General features: G+C 32.5%; 2 protein-coding genes across 2 annotated transcripts; one reads left to right on the top strand and one right to left on the bottom strand.

Annotated features, from left to right (window-relative positions):
• Positions 1-209: 209 nt before the first annotated feature.
• On the bottom strand, positions 210-5,180 carry LOC123893890 (ALA-interacting subunit 3-like). Its single transcript, XM_045943715.1, has 8 exons — positions 4,755-5,180; positions 4,062-4,120; positions 3,854-3,928; positions 3,657-3,767; positions 3,479-3,549; positions 2,285-2,582; positions 1,354-1,643; positions 210-559 (listed from the first exon to the last, which is right to left on the bottom strand). The coding sequence occupies exons 1-8, from the start codon at positions 4,831-4,833 to the stop codon at positions 505-507; spliced, it is 1,038 nt and encodes a 345-aa protein (XP_045799671.1). The 5' UTR covers positions 4,834-5,180; the 3' UTR covers positions 210-504.
• A 2,103-nt stretch (positions 5,181-7,283) lies between these two features.
• On the top strand, positions 7,284-18,443 carry LOC123893889 (succinate-semialdehyde dehydrogenase, mitochondrial). Its single transcript, XM_045943714.1, has 20 exons — positions 7,284-7,541; positions 8,785-8,898; positions 9,111-9,210; positions 9,704-9,752; positions 10,440-10,527; positions 10,638-10,748; positions 11,381-11,443; positions 11,556-11,666; positions 12,413-12,478; positions 12,561-12,638; positions 12,824-12,901; positions 14,240-14,306; positions 14,936-15,021; positions 15,282-15,314; positions 15,424-15,456; positions 16,152-16,252; positions 17,200-17,285; positions 17,459-17,565; positions 17,647-17,724; positions 18,111-18,443. The coding sequence occupies exons 1-20, from the start codon at positions 7,407-7,409 to the stop codon at positions 18,147-18,149; spliced, it is 1,623 nt and encodes a 540-aa protein (XP_045799670.1). The 5' UTR covers positions 7,284-7,406; the 3' UTR covers positions 18,150-18,443.
• Positions 18,444-19,785: the final 1,342 nt, after the last annotated feature.

Below are 19,785 nucleotides of genomic sequence, written 5' to 3'. Positions count from 1 at the left end.
TAAATGCGCAACAAACAACCCTTGAATTCGTCATGGAATGTTCATACATTATATATATTCAACCCCTTAAAAATATCAGTCAAACTCCACCATTGCTTATAGGCTAGTTTTATGGCGCACAAGTGAAATAAGTGGTGCTTCATAAACAGGGCGTTGCTTATTTTGACTTACTCCACAAGACACTTATTTTCACTTAGCAAAAGTCCAAGTCAAACCAAACAAGAACTCTACTATATTAATCTCATGTATGAGAAAAAAAGCAACTAGCACATATATCTTACGCACGCTACTTATACAGCATATTTCAATTCTGATGCATAATGCAAAAACAAAAGGAAAAAAATGTTGTTTTTTCTTTTAGGGTGATAAAGACACCAAAAATACACAAGTGTTACTACTAGTAAGTAGTTAAGTATAGATGTACAAACATGGAACCTGCCACTGTAGAATAACCGAGCCTTGTAATATTGGAAATAATAAACATAGCACAATAGGTATTTTTGCTTAGTGGCCTCCAGGATTTCTGTTCCAGGACAGATATGAGGGATCACCAAGTTGCCTACAAAGATAGAAAAATGGGTTAAGAATCAACAATAACAGTTCAAAAACAGCCACATTAAGTGGCTTTTGAAGTATATGTGAATTTTAATCATCAAAATTAGGGCATGTTTGTTTCAGGTTTTTTGTGTGATTTTCTTGTGGTTACATGTAAAAGTAAGTTTTCGTTACAACTTTTGTTGGGGTTTTTAATGAGAAAAGCACTGAAACAAACATTTCCTGAGACTTTTTCTTTTACTTGGAAAAACTAACATAATTATGATACTTAAACTGTTTTACAAAATCCAACACAGAGAGTTGGATTCTCTCTTGCCTCAACTTCCTGTGCAGCCAGAGGCCGGCCATTGGCTGGGAGCAGTGATCTTATGGCTGCCTCTGGCTTCAGATACAGGATAGAATCTGAGCTCAAAATCCTGTCAACACATTTTAGTCTCCACTATAAACCAAAGTTTTTTATCACTAATCTCTAAATTATGTACTAAGACTCACTAAAGGGAGCTTTTAAAAAAGGTATTGCTAATCTTATTTCAGAATCACCCAATCAGCCACATACTTAAAATAAAATTTACTCAAATAATTCTAATCAAATTGAACAATATAATAAATGCCAATTTCAGGGTTAAAACTACAAAATGGATTGAAATTTTAAATGAGGTCCAATTTTATGCAACAAAGGAATGCATTCAACACCAATCAAGCAACAAAATATAGAAGTGCGTGAATTTTTCTTGTTCAAACGGAACTTTTATGGTATAAACTCTAAAGCAATAGAGGATATAAGTATATCATATGTACCTTGGCTTGACAAAATATACAATGGTAAAAGCCAAAGACAAAAAGAGGCATAATCCTCCGACGGTGAGATAAGCAATTCCAAGGAAGTCATTCTTCCCACCTAACCAGCTAGTAGTTGACAGAACGAGTTTTTTCTTGCCATTGAAACTGTATGTGTTATAGTTATTTTGAAGTGTAACATTTATGAGGTCCCCTGCATTCAGATCCACCTCTATCTTTCCATATAACTTTCGAAAAGTTGGCAAGGCGGCGGTTCTCATCCAGACAATGAGATCCTCCTGCTCACTCAACTGTTCAATAAAATATTCAAAAGGTGAGCAAGGTGAAGAAAAAACATATTGGAAGTTATTGAAAATTTAAGATGAAAAAGGTATTTGCAACATTGGAATAATTTTCCTTGTCAAAATACACTATTTGTGTAAAGATATTTTTACACTGTCAATCAATCATAATCTTTATATCATTAAAAACGTTTGATTGTAATCATAATTGCTTCTAAAGCCAGACATATGATTGGTTGGCAATGTAAATTTTTTATACTGATAGTGTATCAAAATTAAACTCGTGAATAATACCAATAAAATATGAAGCACTGACATCGACACTTGTAATAAATTGAGAAAATGAATTATTTGAATGTAATCATGTGTGTCAGTGTAAGACACCAAACATGCATTCAATTTAAAGTGTCGGTGCTACAGAGGTTAAAACATACTAATAGTTTAACAAACAACAGTACCAGCCAGCAACAACCAAAAAAAAAAAATATTAACAACAAACATGTGAATGGGTATAAACAAAGGCTATATTGTTTATGACAGCACAAATCGAACAATCTCTAAACATTTAGCTGAACCTAGTGAAAAAAGATAAGTATACATGTAGAACATATTCATCAAAACAAGACATCATGTTACATGTAGGTACTTACTGGTATGGATTCGTTAAGATGGGCACCACCTACTATAGAACTATTCTGGAAGTTTCTGGGGAAAACATTTTTCCCAAATTTGTGCTCCCTGTCGCTCTTCCAGGAGATGCCTCTCTTGTTAACCGTCAATTTTGTTTTGTTGACGGAGAAGCTGTATGTGTCATTGAATAAACTCCAAGCTATGAGACCACAAGGCACAATTGTCATATTATTGGCAGATTCTTCAGGCTTACACGTACTTGTTGAGCTCTCATCCTTAAGATTCCTCAATTGTTCATCACTTCGGCTTTTAACATACCTATATTATAGAAAATAACCGTGGTTATAAGTATATAAAAAATCATGCATAGTGGATCTATTATTACAAGCAATATAAAGGGTGAAATAGATTATAGCAGTCAGTCAGACATTGAAGTAATAAACTACTGCAAATATAAGATGAATACATGGAAATGCAAAGAGAAATGGAGTCCAAAGAGTGGTATAAGATAGGTTCCCGATGAAAGGAAAGGAGGGAGATCATTCATTATTCAGATTCATTTCAGATTCTTAAGATTCAACTTCTTGTTCTTCCTCGTGTCCTTTTATCACTCCCTAATTCCACAATTCCTTCCAAAGGCCAGTGGGGCCTAGTGCTCATGCACAGTACCTTAGATACTGTGCTCAAGGTTGTGAGTTCAACTCTACTGATTTAGGAGTGTTATCTAATAATCTATCTTTTCACTCAACACATTCTTCACAATCACACCACTTCCTAATGTCCTTTTAAACCTCATTTAATTCCACAATTCCATCCAAAGGCAGTTAAGTCTATGGGACCTAGTGCTCCTGCACACCACCTTTGATACATTTCCCTCCAGGCCACACCGCCAAACCAGTTGGCCTAAATAAATGTCATAAATTGAATTTTATACAATAAATCATTAAATACTATTAAAAATAACTAAATCTAAGTCACTGTTTTTATCTTCCCAAGATTTTGAGATAAACTATATGCATTAAACTGTAATAACCATTTTAAAAGAAAGTTGAAAAGTAAAAACAGCAATTTCATGGCAGTCTTCCCTCCATATTGTCAAAAATCATTAAAGATCCTTGTTTCTAAAAATAACACCCTTTCCCTGACTTTGAAGTGTCAAACTAAAAAAATAAACAACAATGCGTGATGTGTGCCAAAGAAAGGTAATTGCATACCGCCGATGATTCTGGTAAAAGTTGTCCAGTTGATAGTATACATAAATAGGTGACTTCATGTGCTTGGTCACCTTTTCATAACAACACAGTTTAAGAAAAGATTATAAGATTGTCACAATGTGAACTTCATTGAAAATGAATTATGGGACAGAGCTAGACTGGTGTCAAGGAGAATTACATTTAGTGTTGCGTGGCACGTTTTATCTGTTGTAGGATTCTGAATGTACGCTAGCTTGTTGGTAACATTTGGTAAGCACCGTGACTCATACCTAAAAACAATTTCGACGACCTGATAGATACAAGAAAGTGAAAGTAACACTCAGCATTACATGTAACAGTAAGCAAAAATCAATTCATTATAGCACTCAAGCTTACCTTTCGTGAAGCCAATAGCGAAGCAACACCAATAGGAATAAACACAACACTGACAAGCAAGAATGCTGAAATAACCTGTAAGAAGACACTTAAATTAAGCACAAATTACACTGTTACATAAATAACGATTTGAAGATAAGTTTAATTAGTCACATATATAATATTATAATCACCAGCAATGTATTTAAAAGATATCAGGTAGTGTTACCGCTCGAGGAGTGAGAATAGGTTTGCATGCAGGAAGCTCTTGTTGAGTAAACTTCGAATCTAGAAGATATTAAATATTCAGAAAAACCCCATGTCAGTTCAGATTACTGTTAACCCCCAAAATAAGAAATAAAAAAGCAAATGTTTGTAAATCATCACATACTATATAATTGCATACAACTCTCCATTTGTTCGTTAAACAACCGATATGCACCTCAAACACTTTTAAAAAATATACAAATTACAAAATCAATTAAAGTAAAAATGGAGTGGAAATTCGCTTCATGAAGTTTGGCCTTTCCGTAAGTTCAAAGAAATCATGATGCCACCATGATTTCCTTGAAACTCTAAAGTGTAAATTTTGCCGAAATTGGTGACATACACTGTGCCACTGTAATTCCGCCAAACTCAAGGCGAATCCAAATATGCAGGATATAGAACTACACAAACAAATGCTTCTATGTAAATATTATTATTCAATACATACACATGGAAAAACTATCACAGCATCACATCACACAAACTTCACAAAAGAACATCAACAGGAACATCAACATCCACTCAAATTAACTCAAAAAAAAGACACAAATTTGATTAAAAATAAAAAATTTCAACAAAAAAGAGAAATGGGTCACTAAAAATTGAGTTCAAGAAACAAAAAAGTAAACGGATCAGAAATATAAAGAGGACTTACACTTGGGTCTTTTAGTGTTTCGTCTTGTAGTTGTTGAGTCAGCAGATCCAGCAGCTGCTGGTGCGCTGGAAGACGCCATTCTCCGATCTCAGAATCGGCTTTTTCCGATCTCAGACTCCTTGGATTTGCGATGATAGTGAAATTGAAAATTTGAATTGAAACCCTAGAAAATGGAATTGGGGGAAGTTGGTGTTAGAGTGTGTGTGATTGAAAGTTGACTTGGAAGGTGACAACTCCAAAGAACTAAAACGCAATTTACCACTTACTACTTTGTGTTTGCTTTAGGACAAAAAAAAAACATTTAACTTTTATTTTTAAAATAGAATTAGTACAATGCTCTATCAAAGTGACGTGTTGGTTTATGTAATTTCCATTTTGAGTCTATAGTGGAGTGGTGGGTGGACTTGCCAAAAAAAATAGAGTATAGGGAGGAAACAAACTCTTCAGTAGCTTAAGTAAGTTGTATTTTTTTTTGGTAATAATAAAATAAAATCGCATACAATTTGTATAAGGTTAAATTTGTAAAGTTTGCTAAATTACATAATTGTAAATGAGTCATGGATTGAAAACATAATGGTTCAATTCTTTTAGTCGCACACGCTAAAAAAATACGATTAGATTTTAGCTACACACAATAATTTTGTGTTAGAAGAGATACGAAGTCACTCACTTAAAGGAGAGAGAACAACCAACATTATTTCCTACAATATAAATGGATTCCTTTTCTAATACACTAAACAAGAAAGGGGGCCGGCAATAAAAATCGCTCATCCGATTTTTTTTTAACTTTTTTTTATAGATAAGATATTACGTTTTGATTTATTGTAAGTATTGAGTTTGGTATATCATACTCAAACCTATATTCACTCTCATACATTACACTAGTGATTAAAATATTTTAAAAATTGTACCAAAAAAAAAAAAATCTTAAAAATGAATTAAATTTTTAATGCAATTTAAAAATTTATTACGTGTATCTCTCCTTCCTACTACTTTTCTCTTTGAAGCCTTTGTTCATCTCCATCTTCGTCGCTCAAGAGTAAATGACAAGTCGACTTTATGGGCTATACCTCTTCTCGCTCATCCATGATAAACATCAAATTCTTATAATTTTTTTTATAAAACTAAGGTATTATTTGCACCATAGAAATTAATTTTTGAAGTTACTTTTTTTTTTTTTTATAATGAGTGGAAATCGAACTCATGGCCTATAACATCATGTTTTCTCTCCCCACCCCCCATGAATCTTTTATCCCCCTGAATTTCCAATTTTGCCCTTGAAAAAACTTCGGTTCGTAGAAATCGAAGTTTTTTTTTGCCTTGAAAAAAAAATTCGGTTTCTAAAAATCGAAATTTACTCTGAATTTGCACTAGAAAAAATTCGGTTTCTGCGAACCGAATTTTTCTGCAAGGGCAAAATTGGAATATTGGGGGGTATAAAAGATTCATGGGAGGGGGGAAGAGAAAACATCCTATAACATACTACCCAAACCCCTCACCACTAGACCAAACTTAGTGGCTTTCCACAAGTAAATTCAAGTGCTTTTTTTTGAAGTTACTGAAATTTATTTAAAGTAATGATATCCTAACAACAATTTATGGACAACATATGTAAAAGTAAAAAAAAAAAACTAATTTCTATGTTTGACCCTTTAACTTTCACAAACTTAAAAATTTTTGTTCACTAACTTTCTAATAATATTTTCCCCCCTAACTTTAGGAATTTGTCCCTCCGATGTTTCTATTAAACCCCACAAAAATTTTAAGCTTTTTTCTTTGCTATGATTTTCTCGTCGTTATGGCTGTAATGCTTGAATTCCATTTCCTAGTTGGTGTTTAGACCCGATGTCTTGTAGGCAAAGTTCTTAACTTTTTGATGTCAATTGTAAGGGTTTGAGTATCTCTAGTACTGCCTTATAATAATATTCTTTGTTTATAAAAAAAAAAAAAACTCAAATTTGTTTTTGCTGTTGAGCATAAATTTCGGAATCTATGTTCTGAATTAATATATGGGCTCATAAAATGTTTTCCACTCGCTTGACTTTGAAAAATAGAATCCAAACTTGTTCTTTATACACAATGGCTATTACCGACTGTACTTCACTTCTTCATCTTCATTCATACTCAACCTAAAATTCTCTCAAAAATGTTTTTGTTTTTCTCTTGGAGTAGGGGTCTAAAATCAACATTGTAACATTAACAAAGACTTTGTACACTTCTTAAAGCTCAAACATAAGATAATATTCATTTTCAACCAATTCTTTTGTCCATTCGTAGTTGTCGTTTTCGTCCTAGAAATGGTTTTGTTCAGAAAATAGATTTCAAACATAAGATAATGATATTACTCCCTCCGGTCCTAATTATAAAATAATTTTCATTTTTTAAATTCATTGAAAAATTAATGTATTTTAACTATACTATAGTTTAGATACATTAGTATTCCAATATACCTAAAAAAATAAAAATTTTCTTATAATTAAAACCGAAAGTATAAAAAGTTATTCTCTCATCATTTTGTCATTCTTACACGTATAGCATGACCCTGAAGCTTAAGATAATCTTACCGTGATAAAGTTAGCAGAAGAACATTCCACCTGTCTTTCTCGAAAGAATAAAAAATCAATAGGACGCGACACGATTACATTACGGTGAATGATGACGACGGTGGCACTGAAGTTCGGTAGAAGAATGAACACGGCACTCCGATCATCGAATCTTCTCTATCGCTCTTCCTCTTCCTTTCTTCTCTCCGCTAACTTCCTCATTCAAATTCCCCTCACTCGCAAGGCACGATCTCTTTCTCTCACGTGTTTCAATTCATTTTCTGTTTTTCTTTCAATTTCATTCTTTTTTTTTAGGTCACCATCAATCACATTTATCTGCAAAGCAATTCTTCACCTTATTATTATTATTTTAGATAAGGATTGTGATTTAGTTGTGTAACGGTCATCACAATCACACCGTATAACCTCGCTGAATTTTGCACATTTATATAGATATATGTATTGGTAATTTCGTTAATTTTTATTCATAGACAAATCATAGGGGTTGATTTGCTATGAAGCACATACACTCCTCGGATTAGGTGTATTCGTCGGTGTCTGTTGACACATATGATTGCATTGAATGATGACATTTTCTTAAATTATTATCAGTGTTAATTTGTCGGTGTTCGTGCTTCATAGTAAAAAGGTGATTTTGGTGTCATAAATTTAGAAAGGACATTAAAGAGATTTTTATGAAAAGCCAAAGCTATTTTGTGTTTATATACCATAACGAGAATCACTTTTTTAAAAGATCATGTACTGGAATTGGAAATGATTTTCAAGACAAGCTACTCAAACAAACAACTTATCGTTTAAAGCAATTTTTGGATTTCATTTCTTCAGATTCTCATTTTTGTAAGAAGTTTGTAACAAACAGATAAAAACTCCTAAAAATGATTATTTAAAGAATAAGCTGTAACAAACGGGCCCTTAATATTCCTTCAGTGTCACAATGCATACCACCAGGCAGGCTACTCTTCAGTGACGCAAAACCATTTGTTTGTTTGTTTGTTTGAAGAGTGAAAAGTTTGAATTGGATCTTGTTGATTTTTGAGGTTGATATTATTATTAGTTTCAACTATCAACCAATTTGATGTCAAAATTTGATAGCGATTCATTTGATATGTTTATAATCATAGGGACCAAATAAGCTACTTTTTCAATGTTTTTAAAATGATCAACCCAATCATGTCACAGGGCATTATCACAGTTTTTGTGGTTTCTGCAACCGTATTGTGGCTGCAATTGTAGTCACATCAGTTGCAATTTTCTGCAATCCCAAGGATTGTCGCATACAGTATGTTGATGTTGCATTTGTTCACTATTTTCTGCAATAATTAGGATTGCAATGTAGATACAACGTTGGGACACAACCACTATACCTTTATTAAATTGAGTGTTTACACGTCAATATTATACTTATTATTCTGGGATGTTCTTTGTTATCTGTTGTGCATGAGTTAAGGGTCGTTTTTGAATGACAGATGAGCACGGATGCACATAATATTGCCTCCCAGCTTAACAGTTCGGGGTTGTTGAGGACTCAGGGCCTCATTGGAGGGAAATGGCAGGATGCTTATGATGGGAAAACCATAAAGGTATGTCATGGCTGCTTTTATTTCTCACTCATTTTCTTCTTCAATTGATTTTTTGCGATGTTTAAAGGCAAGGGCTTGCTGATTCATTTCCAATTAATACTGCTGCTGATGGTCATAGTCTGTTGAGGCTGCTTATATTTCTATCCTTATTTTATTGCTATAAGTTCCATGGTAGTGTTATTTCTAAGATCTTGTATTCCATGCTATTGTAGGTTTATAATCCATCAACTGGCGAATCTATAGCAGATGTAGCATGCATGGGTGGAAGGGAAACAAATGATGCCATTTCCTCTGCTTTTGATGCATTTAAATGTACAACGCTTCACATTTTCATGCTATAATATCTAGAAGCAAAAATAGGAGAGGATTAAGATATTCATATACTATCATAGATGATTTGATGTATATGTTTTTACATAAGATACTTGGTGCATACATATCAAATAGCTTAGATAGGTACCGGAACTTTTTTTCCCTAATTTATTTATTTATAACATCTGGGGCGAATCTTGTTTTGTGTCTTAGATTTTTGTGTTGCACAATAAAAATTTTAGTGGAAGAATTTGATTATCTCAGATCATTCTTTTGTTTTCTTTTCTTATGAGCTTGCAAACCTATGAAGGACAACATCTCTTGCTGTAAATCGAAGTATTAACTTTTGTTAAAGTTCCGTTGGTTCTAGAATTATGTTCATACATATGTATCATTGTTACTTATAACAAATGATGAATTAACTAAAGCATTCTCTTGTTGGTATCACTGGATTATTCACGATACTATGATAACTAAGATTTTGTCTGTGTAGCATGGAGCAAAACCACTGCTGCTGAGCGAAGTAAACTTCTGAGGAAATGGTATAATTGCTTTCTACTCATTTCATGAACAACCTGCTTTGATGGAAATATTTGACTTAGCTGCTGTCTTGTATTTGGTTTAAGCCTCTGGGTGTCAGAAAATCGTGCAAAACATATAAAATAATTAGGGAATTCTGTTTGGATAAGACTGGGGCTATCCTCATTAATTACTGGCATCTTTAGATACAATTTTTTTTTTTTGGAAATGTTTCAGATATTTACTGGAAATTTACAGGATAGGAAATAAATTCCTAAGATTAGGTCTCTATCGAATAATACAGTTGTAATATATGATTAAATAATAATTACAATAGCCTGAAAGACACATGATGAATATGAAAGTCTTGAGCATTTCCACATCCTGGATTATTACATCAATATCCGCCCTCAAATTGATGCTAGTTAACCAGCAATAGTTTTCCTACAAGAAACTGATGTTGCTGTCTAATCATAGCCTTGGTTAAGATATCAACCATTTGAAGAGAAGACTGAGTATTAGAAATGTGAAAAAGAGAGATAACTCAGTTGGCTAAGGCTTCTCTGATATAACGGTAATCCACCTCTGTATGTTTGACCTGTTCATGAAATATAGGGTTTGCCACAACTTGTATGAGTTAAATATTATCAAGCAATAAGAGCAGTAGTGTCTCACCGTTAAAAACTAATTTTCTCTTAATTTATTTTAAGGTATGATTTGCTAATGGCACACAAAGAAGAGTTAGCACAACTAATAACCTTGGAGCAAGGAAAGCCTCTTAAAGAGTCTCTGGGTGAGGTACAAGACGGATGAATTTTTTGTTATTTTGTACTTTGCCAATTATAATTCCGTTTCTTTGTATACTTTTTCCCAAGTTGGATTTGTGTTTTCAAAATTACTGTTTGCAGATAAATTACAGTGCTGGCTTTATTGAGTTTGCATCGGAGGAGGCAAAACGTATATATGGGGATATAATTCCCGCACCTCAATCTGATCGGAGGTTATTTGTTTTAAAGCAGGTAAATTTCAAGGTTTATTTGATGTCTTAAATTTCGTATTTCATAATAAGCAATTTCCTAGGGAAACTTTCTAGTTATTACATTAGTTCATTTCATTATAATATAAAGGAGAGGCACCCCTCATAGGGAAACTTTCTAATGATTATATCTGTTTCTGGTATGTAAGTGATGTAAATCCAAGCCCCACATAGAAAAGATATAAGTCCGATAAGAGTTTATAAAGGAGAGGCACCCCTCACCTTACACGCCGGTTTTGTAAAGATGAATTAAGCCCAATATAAAATCCTAATATGGTATCCGAGTTTATAAAGAGAGACACTCCTAGGTATTTTATTGTTACAAATCATGTCAAAGCAAATTTGTGTATCTATATATTTTTGTATCTTGTCTTGATTAAAAGGAAATGGAATTAGATTCTAGAGAACTGTAGTTATATATTTGTGTATCTTGAGTAATTTGTCCTGATTTCCAATAATTTAGTCTGTGAATGCTGCAAAAAAGGATGATTTAAGTTGCTTTTATGTTGTCAGTTCTAGATGAATAATTTTCTATTATTTAATAAACACTTTTTGTTTCATAAATCCTGACATATTACTACATGATTATTTTTTACCTCTTCTTGGGGATTGCAGCCTGTAGGGGTTGTAGGTGCAATTACACCTTGGAACTTTCCCCTTGCTATGATTACCCGAAAGGTATGTTTAGTATCAGCTCTTTACTCTTCAGATTTTATCCATTTCATTATATAATGTTTTAGGAGTAAGTGAATAACAATCGTCTCAATTTTTATGTTTTTCCTTACATTAGGTTGGTCCAGCCCTTGCATGTGGATGTACAGTGGTCATAAAGCCCTCTGAACTTACACCTCTGACGGCTTTAGCTGCAGCTGAACTCTCTATTCAAGCTGGAATTCCTGCGGTAGTTTCTTAAACCTACTTTTATAATTGTAATAACATGTGGTCATTGCATATTTGGATACTGGTTTCTATAAAACATCGACACAAACACGGCACTGACAAGTAGACACCAGTAAATCTTTAAGAAAATGGAAGTGATTGAATATAATCACACGTGTCATTGTCGTGTCGGTCACTGGACATGCCTTCAATCTGAAGTGTTGGTGCTACATTATAATTTTCTGTTATGATGATTGGTAATTTTGTAATTATATTTATTGAAAATGGCCATGTAAACTTGGGAAATAATAGTACATCAGGAGCTTACTTATTATTAAAAAATATGATATTTTGGCATCTAGTCTGATGTGTCTTCATGTCAAAACTACATTAGTTATGTGCTGTTATAGTAGTTTCCTTGATTGTGTCTTTTTTTAACTTTAAGACTGAACTGTTCTATAAGATTGTTGTCCCATTTCATATACATATGTAGAATTTACTTAACATTCATGGAGGAGAATACATAACATAAAACATAAATCTGAAGAAGAGAAATGCTATGTTAACTTTTTTGGATTAGTTTCTTCAACTATATTGCATAAATCTTGCAGAAACTTTAAGTCTGAAGTCTTTAACTACCTCTATCGTTGCTTACATTTTTCCAGACCTTGTCTCTGCTCTTTTTTTCCTTACCGTGTAAAGTTTTTTTCCCCTCCTGTCCATTTTTATGATTTTAACTGTTTTGATATTTATTACTTAATGATGTAGGGTGTTGTAAACGTGGTTATGGGAAATGCTCCTGATATCGGAGACGCTTTAATCGCAAGTCCACAGGTTCTATCACCATATGATTTTACGGATCAATAACCCTGTAAATGTAACTCAACATCTAAGACAAAATTATCACCTTCTTTAGGTAAGGAAGATTACATTCACTGGCTCGACGGCTGTTGGAAAGAAATTGATGGCAGGTTCTGCTGAGACGGTTAAAAAAGTATGATTAGATGTTTTTAGTTGTAATCATGATTTGTATTTGTTCTTCCTCATTATTTCTTTTGTAGATGTTCATAGTTACCATAGATTTCCTAGGATGATTTTTTTCCCAATGTAGATCTAGACATCATTATATTCATATGAATTTTTAGCTCTTATATAAATATGCGTTTTTTAAAATTCTAGGTATCTTTGGAACTTGGTGGCAATGCGCCTTGCATAGTTTTTGATGATGCTGACCTGGATGTTGCAGTGAAAGGAACAGTAAGTTACAAAAGAATGATAACACATGTTGACTGTAATGACATGTTTTGCATAAGATGTTATTTTATTTAGATGTCACATATGCAGTGCCCTCGATTTTTTGATGATAACACTAACAATAGTGGATAATTCTCATATTCTCACTTTGTTGCTGCTAAATGATTATATTAAAATCATAGAAACACATCTGATTAACTATTAATTCGACGCTGGATAACGGATGAGGGTAGTATGGAAATCTTTTTTTCTGGAAATGAGATGTCTATTTCCATATTATTCTTCTGCAAGGACGAGGAAATTGCTGATTTACAAACTCATGCAGTTCTTGTAGCAAACCAACCCAATTGGAAGTTCATGTCTGATGGCATCAGTGTGAGGGTTGACACTGAACAATTTGTGCCAATCAGAAAAATTACGGGGTTCCTTAGACTATATATGGAACTTAAATTGCATAGGGAAAATGTAGCTCAGAAGATGGTCCTGTGTACGTGGGTAAATAGAAGAGCTCTAAATTCGAAATAGTCTAAGGAAATGAGATGTCTATTTCCATATTATTCTTCTGCAAGTACGAGGAAATTGCTGATTTACAAACTCATGCAGTTCTTGTAGCAAACCAACCCAATTGGAAGTTCATGTCTGATGGCATCAGTGTGAGGGTTGACACTGAACAATTTGTGCCAATCAGAAAAATTACGGGGTTCCTTAGACTATATATGGAACTTAAATTGCATAAGGAAAATGTAGCTCAGAAGATGGTCCTGTGTACGTGGGTAAATAGAAGAGCTCTAAATTCGAAATATCAACTCCATCTTTCATGGAGAAAACTTGACAGCGTGTATTAGTGTCAAATTCAATCGCAGCTTTGTCAGGGGTAAAAGTAGCTAAATATGTTTTAAGTCACTATAAGTCTTAATCATCCATTTTTTCTTCCTGAGCATTTTTATTTATTTTATTTTAGCATTGCTTTCTACTTCATAGAATCAGGGGCTCAATCAGCCCAATTCTTAAATACATACCTTTTAACTACTCAAATTTGCGTTGTGTTCTTTCTTTTAGACATTATGTATCATCTTCACTTGGATTTTTCTCTATGTAATTGTAAACTGCTGAAGTTTAAGCATATGAATATTTCTTTAGCTTCAAATTCTTATCTATCTTGCTGAGATGATATTGAACAATCTTTTGGTAGCCTTTTTTCTCTCCAATTTGTAGATCTTTTCTCCTGAAAAGTCACACAATTGATGATTAGTTGAAAGTTGAGGTGCATGTTGTGAATTTATGATTCCCTTGGGCCTTCTGTTTTGATCAATTAGTAATAATGAATTCCTCTGTGTGCAGCTTGCAGCAAAGTTCCGTAATAGCGGACAAACTTGTGTTTGTGCAAATAGAATTCTTGTGCAAGAAGGTTAGTTGAAAAGGATATAAAACTATCAAATTTACTATTGTAATGCATTTTTCTGATTTGCCATCCTTTAACTCTGTTTGACTGTAATGTGTTAATGATTGGCCAAATTTTTAATATTATTGATGACTTAATACTTTGTTATTTTCTAAACTTTTTGCACCAAGTTTCTTCTCCTAACTGGTGTAAGTTGTGGGAATGTGTCACAATACATACTAGCTGGTTCGTATGACGTGCCTTATAAGTTAACATTAAGAAATTTTTTCAGGATTCTTGAATGGCATTTTTGTAGCCTGTATTACCCCAATTTTAATGGTTGTGATTTCAGCAAGTGTTTCCTTATTTAATTGTCACTTAATTATGAAATGGAATTCATAATTGTTTTGAAAAGAAAAAAAATATATAAAAAATGAAAACAAGATAACAGAAGTTAAAGATTAAAGGGAAATTGAACCAACATTCATATAAGCAATATTTTTGTAAATTAAGAAATATTCTTTATTAGTAGTGTTAGTGTAGTCCTATTGATTATTTGGCTGCTTTTTTCTCGCTAATTTAATGTCCATTTAGGTACATTATTTGTTTCAGTCTTTAAGACATTGCATTTTTTTATTTAACCAATTTTTGTGAAGGTATATATGACAAATTTGCAAATGCATTGCTTGAGGCTGTTCAGAGTATGAAAGTTGGAGATGGTTTTAGTGAAGGTGTGGCTCAGGTACGTATCTTTTTAAATTTGATAATACATTTTTATTTTTCCTTTGTTGTTGTCTACATTACATCTACATTTTTGTCACTCAGTGGGTAATCTTCACAAATTTATAATTTAGAGTACTTTTAGATACGATAATTTCTTTTCAGCAATCTGTTTTTATTGTCGCTATTTTTTCAGATTTTTCTCCCAATTTTTTTAGAAATATCCGAGTTAAAGCTTTATGAGACCATTTGTAACTCAATTTTGTATTTATCTCTAAACAGGGCCCTCTGATCAATGAAGCTGCTGTTAAAAAGGTTCGTGTCCTCTTAGTATTTGATTTTCTATATGCACCATTGCTGGGTGTGTTCTACAACTCTTGAGAACTTGTATGACTCTTGGTTTGCTTTGTGATTTTCCTTACAGGTTGATTCCTTGATTCATGAGGCTACATCAAAGGTTTGTCATCTTTGCTATTCTACCAGTCTGATTCTCCATTTCATCCCCTCAGCCACTTCTTGGGCAAACAATTCCAATGTGTTTTTAATGATTTCTCCCGAATCTTTCTTCGTTCTTCTTTACCTGGAATGTATACTTGAGCTAGGACTGTCCAAAAAACCGAACTTCGATGGGCAGTTCATGAACTGAACTAGCCCAATTCGTTCTTTTAGTTTTTGGTGCGGTTCAGTTCGATTTTTTTTTAAACAATCTTAATATTCGGTCCGGTTTGATTTTTTTTTTTTTTATAGTAGTATCAATATCAGATAATAATAGAAATTTGGTTCACAAAGAATAAGTTTGATTAATAAAAAAGTATTGTTATAACAGTTCAATAAAGTGAGTTTTGGTTTGGTTCGAAAATACAGATCCGGTTCACCGAACTTTTATAACAGTTCAGTTAAGGCAGAACCATCAACAGTTCGGTTTTACCAAACTATCGTAATGGTTCAGTTTGGTTTTCTTGTTGAACTGACGAACCATGAACAGTCCTAATTGAGCAGAAAAACATAAATTTAGAATGGTATTTTGTTTGCTCAAATATACATATACCGTTAATCTTCTCTTTAGAAAATACAGCAAGAACCGATATGGATAAGAAAGTCAAATAACAAAAGTAGTAATAGTTCTGATGATTCAGTTGCTTTTATTTGAAGGGGGCAAAAGTAATTCTTGGGGGTAAAAGACATAGCCTTGGATCAACTTTTTATGAACCAACAGTCATCACTGATGTAGACAATGACATGCTTATATCAAGGTAAGAAGAATTACAGGTTGATTATAGATTTGCACAAACTTATGGACACTGTTTCCTGTGTTTTCTGGATTTTAATTGTACTAATTGGAAAAGTTGGTCATAACATTACAGTTGTGGCCATCGCCAATCAGATTATTAGAGTAGTCTACTGGCAGTGGTGCTAGTCAGATCAATATTATGAAATTGTTGTTGATTTTTCAATGAATAGCCATGTTGAAAAATTAGGGAGATAGGTGTTTTACTTGTTTCAAAAAAAAAAAACAAACATGATTTTACAACATAATCAAAGGAGACAAAGAGATGGAGAAACTGTAAAATGTCTAGACACATGAGAAATATTAATGGCATATTCTGTTACTACAATTCTTGCATTCCTCACTCCCCAATTGATCACTATTGATTTTTGGGTAAGCACTTCCATGACTGTTTTCTAATCATTGTATAAGGTTGATTCGGTGGTTGGAGTGAGGGAGTTAAGGATAAGGAGTGGAGTAATAAGGAGGGAGAGGGTTGAATCCTTTCCCCCACATAATGTTAGCTATACAAACATAGCCATTAAAGAACAAATCTTTATCTATGAATTGTGGTTTGTCACAATTGAAATTGAAATATATATATATTTTTTTGCTGTGTTTTATATGCACAAGGCCAATCTCTACGAATACAAACTACAATTGAGTTAGGTAGAAGTACAGCTGTGCAACACTCTTGATGCGAACTTATGCTTTTAAAACTGGTAGCGTTCCCCTGAGTATACTGATATGAGATTTTAAACCAATATAGCTTTTCAGATTGTAGTTCTGTGATACACAATGACTATAATTTACATTTACTGAAATTTTTATTTGCTTTTTTTTTTTCACCTTGCATTGAAATAATCAGATGGAACTTTATTGTTAATTTTTTGCGGATTATTTCTGTTGATTCACCTATTTGTTGTACTCTAGACAGGAAGCATTTGGACCTGTCGCACCCCTTTTGAGATTCAAAACTGAAGAGGATGCTATCAGAATTGCTAATGACACTAATGCAGGTAGTTTTTGTAGCTCTCTTATTTGGTTCTTTGTTTAGCGTTGATGATATGGATTTTTTTCCTCTTCCCCTTCTATAATGTTATTGAATCTTACTAATTTCACAATCTGACCACTCTTGGTTTAATGTTTTTCTCCTTTTTATAACCATGGAACAATACCGTTACATACAAAGGCTTGGGTTCATACGTATTTACAAACAGTATCCAACGATCATGGCGTGTAGCCGAGGCTCTTGAATATGGACTTGTAGGTGTTAATGAAGGAGTAATTTCAACAGAGGTGAGTCCGATTCCTTATTAAATGAGATTAAGCAGAAATGGGATATTTTGTTGGTGGATTTATCTGTGTGTGATGATATAGGTGGCTCCATTTGGTGGAGTTAAACAGTCTGGCCTCGGAAGAGAAGGTTCCAAATATGGGATGGATGAATATTTGGAGGTAAAAACAATTTGATGCGTTAATTTGTGTAGAGTCCTTTATTTTATAAAACAAAACTTGTGCATAGTCCGTAATAATTTATTGTGTATAAGCAGCATTTTCCTTTGAAGTTTGTAAAAGTGATCTTGGTTATGGTTTAAAGAGGCAAAACCAGATAGCATATTTATCAGTAATTTTGGGAGTGTCGTGGACAGTTTGTTAGGATGAAGTTTGTTCTTTGTTGTAGCTGGGATCAGTGTTATGTCAAACATGGATATTGATTAGTCATAATGCTTCATGGTTCAAAACTAGTGAAGCACTACATTGAATATATGCAAGATCAATTTGTGATAGTAGTAAACTCTTCAATTTCCAACTATTGAAATTTACCCTCAACAATTTTGCAGATCAAGTATGTCTGCTTGGGAAACATGAACAAAGATTGAAGTATGAGTTAATATATGAGGCTCTGCTAAGCTTATACAGTATTCAGCTGCTGATCAAATGTATTTGGATTTTGGAAATGGGAGGGGTTACCTTCTGTTTATCCATTGCAGAAGATGATATGCATGCAGGGACTGAGGGAGACTTGCATCACAGTAGGGGCCATCTAAATAAATTGAGTAAAGTAGCATTTTAGTCTTCAAAGTCGAAGACTCGGGTAATTTAGTTTTTCAGATTTGTAAAATAACAACAGTTTTATGTAAAAAAAATAAAGTGACAATGGTTTTGTTCGGCAATACTAAGAGCCTGTTTGGCCACACTTTTTTTCTTCTTATTTTCTCCTTAAAAAAAAGGAGGGCCAAACAGAATTTTTGCAAAGTCCTTGACAAATTAAGCAACTTATATTTTATGTACAAAACTTGACAAAAGTAGAAGTTGTTAAAACCAACTTTAAAATAACTTCTCGGCATTTATATGGTGTTCGAATCCTACCAGCCAATGTTTATATAGTTTTACGGTATTTTTGGTCATATATGTTTTTATTTTTTTTTGAAGGATGGTTATTTTTATTTTTTTGAAGGATGGTCATATATATTAAACTTATCTGAACATGTCTTACATTTTTTCTATGTGCCACTCTTTTAATTTCTATTTATTTATTTCTATCACTTGCCACTCTTTTATTGATTTCGATTTATTGTATTTTTTGAGTCAATTATTTCTATTTATTTTAAACCATAAACCACAATAGATTAGAACAAAAATACTTTTTGTAAAAAAGAAAATTAATGAATTTTTCTTAGTTTAATATCTATATATCATTAGTGTAAAATCATTTTACATATGCATCAAATGATGTGTTGCCAAGTTAATAAATAAATTTGACAATTACATGTTCATAAACACAATATATGATGTGTTAATAGTATATTATTGGGTGCAGTACATCAAAATAAATCAGCAAACTCCATCAAAATAATATATTATTATTATTTTTGAAAAAAGAAAAATAATATATTATTAGGCACATGTGTAAAATAATTTAACATTGACAGTATATATTAATTAAATTTTTTTCATATATAAAATAAAATTTATTTTTTTGACAACATAAAATAACATTTATTTGAATATATTAATTTTTGTAAGAATTTGTTTCGGTTTTATTTAAATATATATCAACAAACCTTACAACATTGAAAGGAGTATTTGAAACCAAAAAAATAAAAATAACATTTGTCAAACAACTTTAACTTTATTTCTAAAGCTCTCAATTTTAACTTTAAGCTTAAAGTAACTTTTCCATCTAAAAAAAGTCGGGCCAAACGTAGCCTAAATTTTGAACTTATAGTTTATAAACTTGTTTGGAAAAAAAAAAAAAGACTTGTTTGGTAACTTTTTTTCATAAGATTATAGTTTATTATTTTTTCTTTTAATTTTACCGCTTCCATCTTGAAAAAAAATATTAATTAAATATATTTTTTATATATAACTGTTTATTTATAACTAAGTTCAACCATTAATTTTATTAGACACTACAAATTTACCCATACCTTTCCCCAAACAGAGTCAATGTAGTCTCTTAATTTAAAGAACATCAATTAATTTGGACCCTTCACCAAAATATCTAATTAAAAT

This window comes from Trifolium pratense, linkage group LG7 (assembly GCF_020283565.1).
Source record: "Trifolium pratense cultivar HEN17-A07 linkage group LG7, ARS_RC_1.1, whole genome shotgun sequence".
Lineage (NCBI taxonomy): Eukaryota > Viridiplantae > Streptophyta > Magnoliopsida > Fabales > Fabaceae > Trifolium > Trifolium pratense.
The sequence above is the reverse complement of the archived record's forward strand: the minus strand, read 5'-3'. Positions and strand labels throughout refer to the sequence as shown.

Coding starts and splice junctions, on each gene's coding strand:
- LOC123893889 (XM_045943714.1), top strand. CDS start 7,407: ATGATGACGACGGTGGCACTGAAGTTCGGTAGAAGAATGAACACGGCA. Junction 15,315..15,423: donor ATGAAGCTGCTGTTAAAAAG/GTTCGTGTCCTC, acceptor TTTTCCTTACAG/GTTGATTCCTTGATTCATGA. Junction 16,253..17,199: donor AATGACATGCTTATATCAAG/GTAAGAAGAATT, acceptor GTTGTACTCTAG/ACAGGAAGCATTTGGACCTG.
- LOC123893890 (XM_045943715.1), bottom strand. CDS start 4,833: ATGGCGTCTTCCAGCGCACCAGCAGCTGCTGGATCTGCTGACTCAACA. Junction 3,768..3,853: donor CGCTATTGGCTTCACGAAAG/GTAAGCTTGAGT, acceptor TGTATCTATCAG/GTCGTCGAAATTGTTTTTAG. Junction 1,644..2,284: donor ATCTTAACGAATCCATACCA/GTAAGTACCTAC, acceptor TTTATTGAACAG/TTGAGTGAGCAGGAGGATCT.